Below are 16,100 nucleotides of genomic sequence, written 5' to 3'. Positions count from 1 at the left end.
TTGTCATTGTTGGAAGATAGAATTTGAGATACGGTTGGAAACAAGATGATATAAATTGTACCTCATTTTTGTTTGGGCTTATAATAGTGTCATGAATACATAAAAAACACAGAACATTAACTATTTTCACAAATTTAAACTTTTTACTTTTACCTTATACCACCCATCGCATTAAAAAAAGCCTTTTTCCAGTTTTAGATGATGTGAAGACAAAATATTTACAGGCATTAAATATAGGCAATAATTGATTCAATTTTGGAGGTAAAGTGTTCAAATTTGGAGAAGAGCACATTCCAAACAAGAAATAAAGAGTATAGAGCCCATAGACAAGTACTTGTCTATTAAGCATAAATGGTTATGGTTACAGCTATGATGTTTATGCAATAATAATACAAGCATACAAATGAGTTGTCAAAATCAATTTATACATGCAATCAAATTACCTAAACATCAATCATCTCAAACTATATCTTTTTAGATAATTTTTTAATGTCAAACAACTTGGTTAATAATAGAAAAGATAGGTGCATAATCAGAAGATGCATATGTGACTTGTAACAATGAATCAAATAAGCATTCTCTATAATTTATATTTACTTAAAGACATATACATTGCATTTTGAAGTTCCAAAATCATCCCTTTCTAATTAACCAATAAAATTTTCTTCTCAATAAAAAAATCTTCTTACCCTTAATCTCAATTTTGGTTGAACTAACAACACAATTATCTTAAACTCTTTCTTTGTCTCCCTTGAACATTGTTATTGATGGAGAAGAACTTCTTCAATACCTTCACAATCACCACCATGCTAGACTTACTCTTAGTTGAAACTAGTGCATTGGTCTTGGACTTGGTCTTGGCAACTATTAAAGCTTGAGCACATGATCTAAATTCAACCACTTCTCTTGAAGAAGATGTAGCTGACCCAGTTGTTGAATATAACTCTTCATTGAAATCTTCCCACAAAAGGTCCATTTTGTCCTCATGATCATCACCATCCTCTATTTCAATTCTTTTCCTTCCAATCTCAATGCATGAAAAACTCTTCCTTTGGCCATGAGCTATAATTTTTTCTCCAAACCAATCATTTTCTTTTTCTTCTTTCTTTCCTTGGTATGGATTAGGAGAAGGTGCTGGTGATAGATTCCATAGAGGAGGTGAATCAATGTTATGAGCACAAGTATCATTGATTCTAGGGAAACTGAAATCTTGAGTCTCCATGGCTTGGATAATAACCACTTTGTTAAATATGTGAATTATGGGAATGAATGAATGATGAGTATTTTTGGGTTAGGCTTGAGATTGTGGAGTTGGTTGTTGTTTTGGGGAAGGGTTTTAGTTCAACTCCTTCAAGAAACTAGACTTTTTTGATAACTTAAAATTAAGAATACGAGAGAATAATGATGTATATGTTTTCTCTCTATTGTACCAGGATTACATATACTCAATAATGTTGTATTCTCTGTTTCAGATCAATTATATATTGTCACATAAATAAAAGAAATTTTTAAAAAATAAAATGTAACATTTTGATTAACCAGAACATAAAATGAGACACTATTCAAAACGATGTTTGTCCTCTCTATTCTCAACTTATGCTTAACTTACATTTCCAAGGAAGATCTTGGCCACTCATGGGTGTGGCAGGGCCATATACCACTCATTTTCTGCTTAATTTGTTATCAAACAATAATTGACACAATATCTATAAATGAAAGTGGAGTGAAAGTTAAAAAATAACCCACCCACAAAAACCAAATTTTCCATTTTTATGTAAGAGGGTACCATATTATGTCCTTCCTTAATGATTAAAGGTTGATCAAGTTAAAGTTAATGTAACTATATAGGTCTTAAAATGTTATGTGTATTTTATAATTCTAAAATGTGTGGAAGTACCCTATACTTTTAAGGGATGCTTGTTATCGCCGGATTGATAGGAGAAAATTATTTCTAATTTTCTATGCTACTTATTTTCTAAGTAGTGGTGTTGACTATTTGAAAAATGAAAGGGATGTTGAACTACTAGGAGGCTAAGATAATTCATAAATCCTTCAATAGGTTTTGTTATATTGGATTTCCACAGGGCAACTTATCCTTAGTAACACGATTCAATTTAATGGTAACCTTAAGTGACACGTTATGAAGAATGCATTTATATATTGATACAGAGACAACAAATTAAATTGAGCATTAAGTATTAAAGTCTAGAATGAACAAAAATCTTCTATACATATTATTCTATTTCACCAATAAGAAATAGTCACCTCATATAAGATTTTCATATTTTTTTTAATTTATTTTGGTGGTTGTTTTTTTATTGATAGCAAAAAATAATGATATAAAATAATAGATTAGAAAATTTGTGTTGAAACTAAGTGGACAATGATCTATTATTTTAAAATGCATCCTAAATCATATCTCAGACCAATAAAAATATACTATATCAATTAAAAATATTAAATATTCCTTATTTTTCTATTTTGGTTTTAATATAATTAGTTCAGAATATAGTTTAGGATACAATTGAGACATACATCGTTGTCCAAACTAAGTTGCCTTCCAAAGGAGTTTTCTGCTTCTTTTGTATGCTCTACTAGTGCTCTACACTTGGCCCATTCACACGGCAGAACACACTTTGCACATGACCAACCAACATTTCACACCAATAAAGTTGAACATTTTATTTAAATGCATAGTGTTAAAACTAACAACTATTGTTCCTAGGGCAAGCCCAACTATCAAGCCATTAAAGCAATGGCAGCGATGGATTTATGTCTCTTAAAATGGTATGCCCCAATAATCTTTTAATTATTACTAATAAATTTTATCCTAGAAAACCAGTGACCTTTGAATTTGACTAATACTAGAGGTACTCAAAGGACCAGAGTGTTTAGAGCCATTTTTATAATTTGTTATCAACTGTTTATATTAGTAATTAGGTTTTATTGTTCTAATTTTGGCTATTTTCAATTTAGTTTATTTTATATTTTGAAACATTGAGAAATTGTATTGATTGTATATAAAAATTATAGATGTCAACTCCAAAATATAAATCTGATTATTTCAAACTTAAAAAATAATCATACATAAATATTGATCATTTGAACCTTAAATAAAAATATGATGGTTTACAGTTATTGACACTTCAATATGTTTATCTACATTTCTCATCAATCAATTATAATTTTACAAAAATAAAATTCAAATTATAATTAGGTAGAAAAGATATAAATAGACAAAATGATATGCCAATAACCATACTCATATAAATGTCAACTAAGAATATGAAGATGAGATCCTCATCTGTATTAAACCCTTTAATATTAAGGTTAAGAATAAATTTCAACATTTCTAATTTATTTAATGCAAAAAGAGAGATGTAGATCCTATATTCTTTTTTTTTATGTTATATGTTAAAATTTGTGTCCATTACTAAACTTTCCGGTACCTGAGAGGATCACTGTCCATTTAAAAAAAAAAGGCCTTACTCTAGATTTTACTTCCAACCTACATACATTGAGATGCCCATGTGTTGGACCGCTTGAATCTCACTCTGAGTCCAGTATCACAGGAAGGCCCAATAGAGATATAAAACTACCTCCTAAATTTAAAGATTATCTTATGTAATTAGGAGAATATTATGATAAGATTATATTTTGTTATTTTTAGATTTAATTTCCAAATAACTGGATTAAGATTATATTTCATCAATCCATAGATTAGATTTCAAGTACTATATAAGTAATGCTAACAATCATCAAAGGGCATCTCATGCCTCATAAACCTACTTCGTCTTCTTCACCCACACACTCTACCATGGAGGACACTTCCAATGCGATGGTTCTAGAAAAATTGGCTGCTATGCAACAGAACATGAATAAACGACATGATCTATTCCAAGCGTCCATGGAAGCCCGCATGGAAAGCACCCTTAATGGGTTAGTGGAAAATATTGCAAGGTTAACCACAAACATAACACAAACACCACCACCACCACCATATGGCTTTCAACCAACACCACCGCCACCACATGGCTCCCAACAAAGACCACCAGCAACTCCATATGGTTGTGGACTGTTTCCACCACCAGGAAATATAAAACCTCCGAAATTACAACTACAACCATTTGATGGTACAGAACCACAAGATTGGTTATTCCAAGCAGAACAATATTTCAACTTATATCAAGTCACTCCATTTCAACGCCTTGAACTCGTAGCATTCTCAATGAAAGGAAACGCCTTAAGTTGGTATAAGAGGATGTTTCAGACCAATCAATTAACAAGTTGGGAAGGCTTTACGAAAGCTCTAGTGGTATGTTTTGGACCATCTACATTTGCAAATCCTCAAGCTGAACTATTTAAATTAAAACAAACTACTACATTCATATATTACCAAACCAGATTTCAACGTCTCTCAAATCAAGCAGACGGAATGACTACTGAAATATTGCTCAATTGTTTCTTATCTGGACTTCATCTAGAGATTGGACACGAACTAACAATTCAACAACCCTTTTCAGTGATTCATGCAATTGGGTTGGCAAAATTAGTGGAAAGTAAAATCCCCACGTCAAAGGCCACATCAAATCGTTCATGACACTCACAAACAACTACAATAATCAGTCCCAAGACTGCTGGACTTAATGGTGTTAGTCAAACTACATCGCACACTCTGCCCATAAAAAGACTCACTACAACTCAAATGCAAGAACGACGCGCACATGGACTATGTTATAATTGCGATGAAAAGTTCGTTCCAGGACACTGTTGCTAACCAAAGCAATTCCCCTTGATGCTGAGTGAGGAAGGTAGTGAGGGTCTAATTGCTAATGACCCTAATTTACCAATGTTGGATGCGGAATGCATATCTCATGACATAGACCAATCAGAAATTATTCACTTCCACTTATCTGATAACGCTCTACAAGGTAACCCATCTCCAAAGACTCTTAAATTTGAAGACCATATTTTTGGACATACAGTGACTGTGTTAGTAGATATGGGTAGTTCATACAATATTATACAACCCCGAGTTGCACAATTTTTATAGCTACCTATCTGCCCAACCCCAAAGTTTCTATTCATGGTAGGTAATGGTGAACATATTTATTGTGCTGGATTATGTAAAGAAACTCAAATCAACCTACAACAACAACTATTTCACATTCCATTTTATCTTTTGCCAATACAAGGAGTTGATGTGGTATTAGGGATTGAATGGTTATGTACTCTAGGACCAGTCACTTCAGATTTTGCCATTCCCTCTATGACATTCACATATGACAATAAACCATCACCTTAACCGGACAACACTCACATTCACCAACATTATCCACCTTCCACCAACTCAAAAGACTAATACATACAGATGTTATTGCAGACATATTCTGTATCACAGTCGCACCCACCCAAACACAGTCACCAACAACACAAACAACCTATCTAGCCTTAACAGACCCAAACAATAAAGCTATCCAACCCATACTAAAGGAGTTTGAGTCAATCTTCAGTACCCCAAAAGGATTACCACCACAAAGACTACATGATCATAAAATTGTCCTCCTACCCAACTCATCCCCAGTTAATGTTAAACTTTACTGATATTTCCACTCCCAAAAGGAAGCAATGACAACTCTATTATCAGAAATGTTACAAGCTGGCATAGTAGTATACTAGCCCATTTTCATCCTCAGTTTTACTAGTTCGAAAGAAAGATGGAACATGACTTTTTTGTATGGATTACCGCAGTTTGAATGCAATTACTGTTAAAAATCGGTTTCTAATTCCTACTATTGATAAGCTCCTAGATGAATTAGCAACTGCTCATATTTTTTCAAAAATTGATTTAAGATCTAGATACCATCAAATTAGATTGGACCCTACCAACACTCACAAAACAACATTTCAAACATTATGAGTTCCTGGTAATGCCCTTTGGCCTCACTAATGGGCCATCAACGTTCCAAGCTGCCATGAACGATTTATTACGATCATATTTTGGAAAATTTGTTCTCGTGTTTTTTGATGATATATTAATCTACAGCAAGACCTTGACTGAATATCAAACACACTTAAGGTTAACTTTAGCCTTATTAAGGGAGTATAAACTTTTCGCAAAATTATCTAAATGTGTTTTTGGCGTGCGTAGCGTGGATTATATAGGACATATATTATCAGGCGATGGCGTACAGCCAGACCCAGAAAAAATTCAAGCCATTGTTGAATTGCCAACACCAAATTCGATCACGACCTTAAAGGGTTTCCTTGGCCTCACCGTGTTTTATCGACAGTTTATCAAGCAAAATGCCTCACATGCCGCTCCTCTAACAGATTTACTAAAGATAGGAAGTTTTACATGGAGTACATCAACACAACAGGCATTCGAAAATTTAAAACACATAATGACAAATGCTCTAGTACTAGCTCTACCAAACTTCACTATGACTTTTGATGTTGAAACAAACGCTTCAAGGATTACCATTGGTGTTGTTTTATCCCAACAAGGTCACGCAATAGCATACTTCAGCAAAAAGATATTTGCACGCATGCAAGCAGCATCAACATACGTTAGAGAAATGTATGTAGTAATAGAAGCTGTTAAAAATGGAGACAATATTTAATAGGCAGACCCTTTAGAATTTTTACTAATCAACAAAGCCTAAAACATTTGATGACTAAAACATTTCAGACTCCAGAGCAGCAAAAATGGGCAACCAAGTTACAAGGCTTTGAGTATGAGATATTTTACCGTCTTGGGAAGGAGAATAGATTTGCGGATGGACTACCCGGATGTCATACACATGATGAAGTACTTTTTTTTAGCATCACTTCACCAATACCTCTATTGCTAGATGATCTCCAAAAATTCTACAACACACAAGACACACAAAAATTAATTACCATGTTCATGAATGGTAAACCACAACAACAACCACACTTCCATTTTACCAACTTTCTGCTCTACTATACAAACAGAATATTCATACCTGAAAATAATGGATGGAGAGCAACATTGATATCCGAGCTTCACACAACTTCAGTGGCAGGACACTCAAGGTTGAAACCGACACTAGCTCGCCTAGCTGCATCATTCTATTGGCCTGACATGTACAAGGATACAGAGAAATTCATCAAATGTTGTTTAATATGCCAATAAACTAAATATTTACCTTAAGCCAAAACTGGGTTGCTGCTACCTCTCTCTGTACCACAGAAAGTCTGAGAAGGCATCTCAATGGATTTTATAACAAGTCTACCACCATCATCCGACTATACGATCATTTGGGTAGTAGTGGACCGCCTTACCAAGTTCGCTCACTTTATAGCACTCCCTGCCAAGTTTACAGCAAAACAGTTAACAATAAGATTTACAATAAAAATATACAAACTACATGAAACCCCTCGTTCTATTGTGTCAGATAGAGATTAACTTTTTTTAAGTAAGTTTTGGAAGTAGTTTTTTAAACTACAAGGCACATGCCTATGTTTTAGTTCAACATACCATCCCGAATCTGATGGTCAAACTGAAGTAGTGAATAGATGTTTGGAGAGCTACTTATGTTGTTTCACAAGTGAACACCCAACCAAATGGTTCAGTTTTTTACATTTCACCGAGTACTGGTACAACAATTGTAAGAACTCAGCCATCAGAATAACACCCTTTTTAGCACTATACGATCGTTCCCCACAAACTTTTACAGATTATATTCCCGGGAGAGCTCAAGATGCACACTTAGACGAGATCCTATGCGAAAGGAAGACATTGTTAGCTTCGTTAAGAGCAAATTTATTTAAGGCCAAACAAAGGATGAAATCCTATGTTGATTCAAAGAGAAAGGAATGTACCTTTGAAGTCGGCGCACTGGTTTTACTTCGGCTACAACCATGCCGACAAACCACAATAGCACATCACCAATCACAAAAATTATCGAAACGATATTACGACCCATTTAAAATACTAAGCTGAATAGGACAAGTGGCGTATGAACTGGACCTACCAACACCAGCCCAGATACACAATGTTATGCATGTTTCACGATTGAGACCCTATCACGACCAAGAACCACAGTTGGAAATACAAACAGAACCGAACATTTAAGGACGGGGATCTAGGCAAAGGAAAGAAGACAAAAAAATAGACATACATGAAAGGGGGGCACAATCGGACACCAGCAAGAAAAATGGTGAAGAGGAAAATATTATAGCACAAACAATCACCCTGCATGGAAAATGAGGGTACTAATACTCAAGATAGTAATTTTAGAGAACAACTCACACAGTTGCTAGAGGAGAAGAAAAGGACACACAAAGACAAAAATAAGCAGCTACATATTGAATCACACCTTGAGGACAAGCTGTCCCTTGAAGAACCGGGCAATGTTAGACCGCTTGGATCTCACTCTGAGTCTAGTATCATAGGAAGGCCCAAGAGAGATATAAAACTACCTCCTAAATTTAAACATTATCTTATGTAATTAGGAGAAGATTATGATATGATTATATTTTGTTATTTTTATATTTAATTTCCAAATAATTGGATTAAGATTATATTTCATCAATCCATAGATTAGATTTCAACTACTATTTAAGTAATGATAACCCTCATTCAAAGGGCATTAATAAAAATTACTTCTTTTTATCATTCTTAGTTTTCTTTTAGTATATTAGAATTTTTCACTGCTAAGGTATCACCCTAACACCATGATTGTTCCATAGGATTATACTACAAAGCTTTGAATAAGAAAATAACATTTTTTAGGGAAATATATTCATGAGCTACCATTCATGAAGGCTTAGACTTTTATGATTAGGATAGAACAAGTACAATATTATATGATAAAGGGTGAGATAGAACCTAAGGGAAGCTCCTGACAAGGTGAGGATGACATTGGTGGTGGTGATAATAATATTTGTGTGTCACAGTATGATAAGAAAATAATATTAATTCCAATCATTTTCATTTCTAACATAGCGCACATCTATGTATAGGAAATACACTAGATGAATAAGATATGATGGACTAATAATATAGCTTTATTCTATCTTGTTAATTCACTACACTCTACTTTCCTTCTACTAATTCCTAAGAAGATAACACTCTCACTAAACTAGGGATTAGAATGTCCTTAGGAACTACAATTGGACCCAAATCCTATGGATATATATACAATGTATCCATAATAGAGATGGGATTTATCCATTAAATGATAATGAGTAAGTAGTTATAAAAATCAATAGGGATGAGTGCATGTAAGAGTATGTACTCAACCCATAATATACCCTCACATGTACATAGTTATTAATCTTTTATTATTATAATTCATTTAATCTAATAGGCCAAGTCTCTAATTCTTAATGCAATTCTCTAATTCAGCACTAACATTCAACCATCAACATCAACTCCATTTTCATTCATCCAGCTAAAGGCAACACTATCTCCATTCACATTCTTAAATTTTCAAGCAAGAGATAATGCTCCTTCATTTTTCATTGTTGTTATGGCTCTCACTATCATTTTTACACTTACTTCAGTATCACACCTTGAAAGATTGATTGACATAGGACCACCATTCAATTTGTTTTTCTATATACAAGGCAATGTATAACTATAAAGAGTTGAAAAGTTACTCTAACCAATTTTAAGAAAAGTCTATATGAATTTGTTAGGTTTTATAATATATTGGATATGAGGACATACTACGCAATTAAGAAAAGTCTATATGAATTTGTTAGGTTTTATAATATATCACTTAATAAACAGCGGTAATTCAATAATGCAATTTTGAACACGTTGTTGAAAATAAGGCGGAAGAACATCAACAACGCATAATAAAGCAGGCGCTGTCAATTTGTGTAACTTCAACAACGCATTCTTGACAATGCGCTGTTGAACATCAGTAACGTTAGCGCTAGCTTCAATGCTTTATTTTTAACAGTGCATTTGATAGGAAGTGTTGTTGATGTGAATATATGCAACAACACATATTTAAGGAAGTGTTGTTGAAGATGGCATAGTAATCGCGTTTGCTTAATTATGCGATGTTGATGTTTTATGACTTTTTAAGCGTCCGAGAAATTAATGGTGGAGTAGTAATATGTCTCTTCGTTTGTTGAAATATTAATGGTTGAGTGGTTATGCTTTTCTTGGTTGTTGAAATATTAATGGTTGAATGGTTATGCATTTCTTGATTGTTGAAATATTAATGGTTGAGTGGTTATACGTCTATTCGTTTGTTGAAATATTAATGGTTGTTCATCTATAAATATTGTGGTTTACTCAATGGTCTAATTCATCAGTAAGCTAAGAGCCTAAAAGTATGTTCATGAAGATAGGAGGAAGAAAACACAAAGTAGTAAAAAAAACAATACTGCAAAGATTGAAAAAGAGAAAAAGCACCCAGATTTGTATAGAGGGGTCGAAGAAAAAATTGTGTTTCTGTTTCAGAAGGAAGGTGACTATCATACAAGATTTGCATGAGATTAAGATTTACAATTGAAAGTAAATAAAAGGAAAAGGTAATGAATTATTTAGTTCATTAAGCTCTTTCAATTTTTATCGATTTCTTTTAATTATTTTTCTTCTTCATCTGCAGCAATTCCTTAAGTTCATTGATTTCCTTCATGGCAAAATGACCCAGATTTTAAAAGGAAATCAATGAACTGTTGTACAAGATTTGTGGAGAGAAGTCGAGGAAAAAATTATGGACAAGATTATTTCCTCTTCTACCAAATAATTTAGTTCATTATATTTGCATGTATCAAATCATTTAGTTCATTATAATGTATTTTGTCTCTCTGAATGAAAAATAAAACAATTATTTTGGATATTAATTTATATTTTTTGTTAATTATTTGGATGGTTATTCTCTTTAATATTATTGCATTTTCCTTATTAATAAATACAATAAACAAATTATCAATACTTAATAAATACAAAACAAATTAACAAAATGTAATGTTTAATATTTTATCCAGTTTCGTATTAATAAACACAATTATATAGTAATAATCTACTTCATGATAACTTCATATTAATTTAAGTAAATTCATGTTGTATAAATATTTTCCAGTTATGTAAAATGTTAATTTAACAACGCATAACTACGAATACATTATTAATTTGGAAAATGAGTTCAGTTTAACAACACATGTCAATTAGATTCTATTTATTTAGTGTGTCATGGTATTGATAAAAGTCACACATGTTGGACAAGACATGGTGAGACGAGAGATGTTATAGATTGTGATGATGAGATGCATATGAAAGACAACTACACAAATGCATATGAAGACGATCGTTTCGAGGAAATGGCAAACATTGTCGAATAGGATCTTCAGGATTGTCCTGAGATGTTTCAGCGGTTGATAAGTGATGCTGAGAAACCATTATATAATGGTTGTACTAAATACACAAGATTGACAGCGGTGTCAAGGTTGTATAAGTTGAAATTTGTTAATGGATGGACCGATAAGAGTTTCACCGACTTTCTTGCACTTCTGAAGGATATGTTGCCGGAAGATAATGTGCTCCATTCTCGAACCTATGATGCAAAACAAATGTTACGCTCCATAGGCATGGACTACACTAGGATGCATGCTTGTGAAAATGATTGCATCTTATTTTTTAATGAGTATGCTTCATTAAAGTTTTGTTGTAAATGTAATGCATCACAATATAAGAAGGAAGACTCAATTCCCAAAAAGGTTGTATGATATTTTCCCATCAAAGCAAGATTCAAGCATATGTTTAGCAATGCCAAAGATGCAAAGAAGTTGACATGGCATGATGAAGAAAAGATTAAAGTTGGCAAGTTTCGACATCCTGCAGATTCTCCTCAATGGAGAAAAATTGATCATGACTATCCTAGTTTTGGTCAAGAATCAGAAATCTAAGTCTTGCATTGTCAACGAATGGAAGAAAATGTCAATCTTCTTTGAATTGTCATATTAGAGTTCATTATATGTAAGGAATTTCCTCGGTGTTATGCATATTGAAAAAAATGTATTTGAAAGTCTCCTTGGTACCTTACTCAATGTCCCTGGTAAGACCAAAGATGGCTTGAATTCAATGTTGGACTTGGTTAGTATGAGAATAAGAAAGGAATTGGGGCCGATAATGAAGGGAAAATGTACATTTCTACCTCCAGCAGCTTATACTTTGTCGAGGAAGGAAAAAATGGAATTTTGTAAATTTATTCATGGTGTTAAAGTTCCAGAAGGGTACTCTTCCATCATTCAAAACCTCGTATCAATGAAAAACATCAAGTTAAAAGGTATTAAGTCTCATGATTGTCATGTACTTATGGAGCATTTCTTGCCTATTGGAATACAGTCAATTTTAGCTACAAAAGTTCGAGGAACCATAACTAGGTTATGCTTCTTCTTCAAGGCAATTTGTAGCAAAGTGATTGACCCTGAGAAATTACATGCATTGCAAAGACATATTATTTTGACTTTGTGTGAGCTTGAAATGTATTTCTCACCTTCTTTTTTGACATAATGGTTCATCTAAGCATTCATCTTGTTCGAGAGACACAACTATGTGACCATTCCTATATGAGATGGATGTACCCCTTTGAGCGTTATATGAAGACATTAAAAGGGTATGTGAAGAACCGATCAAGACCAGCGGGTTGTATTGTCGAACGATATATTGTTGAAGAAGCTCTTGATTATTGTACCGGATACCTTACCGATGGTGATTTCATGGGCATGCAAAGCCTCAATATGCAAAAAAAAAAATTAGTGAAGGTATTATTGGAATGAAATATTGACTATAACAAGAACCGAATTGGAGCAAGTGCACTTATATGTTTTACATAATGCCGACGAGGTTGAGTCATATGTTGAAACACACAAGGAGATATTTCCAAAGAGCATAATCGGTGTTTCATAAAGTGGTTAAAAAATCACATTGATGAGGAGTTGAATATAAATGCACATTTGGTTCCCGAAAGATTGAAATGGTTAGCCAATGGTCCAAGCCTTCATGTCTTATCCTACACTGGTTACTTGATTAATGGGTTCACATTTTATACGAAAAAACAAGATGATCAAAGTAAAATGTAAAATAGTGGTGTGAGTCTTGTTGCTCGAACTTTACACATTTCAAGTGCAAAAGATAGAAACCCAATATATGCGAACATGTCATACTTTGGAGTGATCAAACACATATGGGAATTGGATTACACAATGTTTATGATGCCGGTTTTTTATTGTATGTGGGTGGATAACAACAATGGCTTCTGAGGTGATGAGTTAGAGTTCATGCAAGTGGATCTTAATAGGCCAGGATATAAATATGAGCCATTTATTCTAGCATCACAAGCTCAACAAGTATTTTATGTTAGTGATCCAACTCATATGAAATGGTTCATTGTTCTTTTAACTAACAAAATAATCGTCAATAATATTGATGACCAAGAATATGAATATATTGATGAAGATGATCCTTTTTTGGGATATATTAGTCGCGTGAGAGTGGACCAACTACATATGATGATTTATATTCAAGAGATGATCACAATGAAGAACTTTGGGTAAATCAATATGCTCATCTAGACAAGGATAACCCTAAAAGACAAAAATAATCAAAGAAAGGGAAAAATAGATGCAAGTAGTCTTTGTATAATTTTGATTGTTTGTAATTTGTATAATATTGTTTCTTTGTAATCTGTGTAATTTTTTTATTTGTAATTATGTACTTTGTCAAAACATAATCGACATGATATTCATTGTTTGTATTTTGTATTGTATTGATGTTTAATAAAACAAACTTCTGGTCTGTATTAATGTATATATTAATGTGTCTGTGTTGTTCATAATGTATAAATGTCTATGCTGTTGAGAATGTCTGTTCTGCTAATAAATGTATATGCATGTATTAATTTATGCAAATCAACAACAAATTCTAGGGGAAGCCCTGACATGCGCTATAGTTAAAGGATAACTACAACAACGCTTTTTACAGAAAGCGTTGTGGTACATTATTAATACAACAACGTTATGCATGTGATGCGCTGTTGTATTAAGGTGTTGTTTGAGAAAATTTATGAATAACACAATAGCGTTTTTCTGTTATTGCACTGTTAAATCTATGAACTTCAACAGTGCAACAACAAGCGCTGTTAGTAAGACCTATAAAATGCGCTGTTTATTTAAGATTATATGACAACGCTTTGTGGACGAGGCGTTGTTGTATTAATTCACTATATGATAATGCTTTTTATCTGTTGCGTTGTGGTATATAATCAATACAACAGCGTTTGTGAAGCGCTATTAATGATGACCATATACTACTGCGGTCAAACAGAAAACGGATGAAAATATTGTTATACATCTAAAATAAGCATTGTTGAATGACAACTCTGACGTAGTGACAATAAATATATATAAATGGGATGGAATCTATTTACTTCCACATCTTAGCCTTCGTTCTAGGAAAATCTAATCATTCAGATCTACTTACTAATTTAAATTATTGAATTTTTCTAAAATATAGGACTAAGATGTGAAATAAGTTTTTTTAACTTACTATTAGAATAAATGGATTTCTCCCTGTATAACTCAATCAGAATGATGACAAATATATTAAAGTTGTTACTCATGTGAATATAAGGATCAACCTGAGTATTTTTTTATAAAGAAAGTGATATATCGTTCAAAAAAATAACATACAAATTCTTCATATGTATCATAAGATTTTATTTTACTCATTAATAATTGATTTACAAAAACACATATTAGTGTTGCAATATAATATTGCAATATTTTGGAGAACATGTAGGTTAATACTTAATAGTGATGGAAAATATATCATTCATTTTTTTCAAATATGTAGAGATACACTCCAGTACAATATCTATACCCGACTTTTTCTATTATTTAATTTAATAGAAAATTAGAAATCATACCCTCTCATTATAACAACATTACCCTTTAAAAGCACAAAATGTTGCATTCATCACTTTTAGACATTCTACTGCACCTTATATTATTAATTAAATAAACATAAAGCTGAACATACCAAATGGATATTGACTTGTGGTCATGTGCATGCGTAGTAAACTCCACGGCAAAAGAAAAAATGGAAAACAAATTTTATGTGCAAAGTAACTATTTTTGAATTATAGATTTTTTGTTTTCTATATTTAAAATAAAAATTGATATAAATAAATATTATAGAAATAATAATTGCCACATGCAAGTATGATTTTTTTTACTAAATTATACCATCATATAAAATTTACGCATTTATTTGCATGGTTTTTGCATTATATTTTTAACTTTTTTTATAGCATTGTTTTTAAATTTAAATGATATATAAATAATAAATACTATTTAAAATATATTAAAATATTTTTTTTATGAAAAATATCCAAATATAATTTTAACCACTGTAGTAAACCAATTTTATAGAAAGTTTCACATGACCTCATTTCTATATTTTACTTTTTTGGCTGTTAGTTTAATATCTATATATTAATAATAGAAAAGTTTTTATACTATCAATATATTATCCTTTATTTACATGAATAAAGTAATATATATAAATGCTTCTATAAAAACTTCACATATGCATAGATAACAAATTCTTAATTTTTTTAAACTTTCCATGTCAAGTTTTTAACATTGGCTAGACATGAGTGTGATGAAGATTACATATATTTAATAGTGTCTTGTTCTCTGTCTTGAATCAATCAGAATATCACATTTTATTAGTTTTTATGTTTTTATTCTTAAATCAATAAATGAATAATCCAATATGAAAAATGAGATGTTATTGATAATAAGTAATCTCCATAAGATCAGACGCGACATTAGAAGTAATATCCTCCTACGCGTGTTTGAATAATCAATTATACACATTATGTCAGTGTTCACACTCCATAGTCAAAGTCCAAAAGAAGTTACTATAAGAAATTACTTACTAGTTACTAATAACCAAAAAAAAAAGTTACTATAAGAAAGTACTTACTAGTTATAATAATAGAAAAAATATATACAATAATAATATACAAATTTTATATATTATATATCATTCATCTATTGATTCTTTAGAAAAAATATTCCAAACAAATAATATATATATATATATA

The 16,100-nt window shown here is 32.0% G+C and overlaps 1 protein-coding gene across 1 annotated transcript; it reads right to left on the bottom strand.

Moving 5' to 3' along the window:
* LOC109360038 lies at positions 548-1,397 on the bottom strand. The gene has a single exon (XM_019604781.1). It carries the CDS (start codon positions 1,220-1,222, stop codon positions 725-727), a length of 498 nt encoding a protein of 165 aa, XP_019460326.1. The 5' UTR covers positions 1,223-1,397; the 3' UTR covers positions 548-724.

This window comes from Lupinus angustifolius, chromosome LG11 (genome assembly GCF_001865875.1).
Source record: "Lupinus angustifolius cultivar Tanjil chromosome LG11, LupAngTanjil_v1.0, whole genome shotgun sequence".
Taxonomy (NCBI): Eukaryota; Viridiplantae; Streptophyta; class Magnoliopsida; order Fabales; family Fabaceae; genus Lupinus; species Lupinus angustifolius.
Note: the sequence above shows the minus strand (reverse complement) of the source record. Positions and strands in the feature narration are given on the sequence as shown.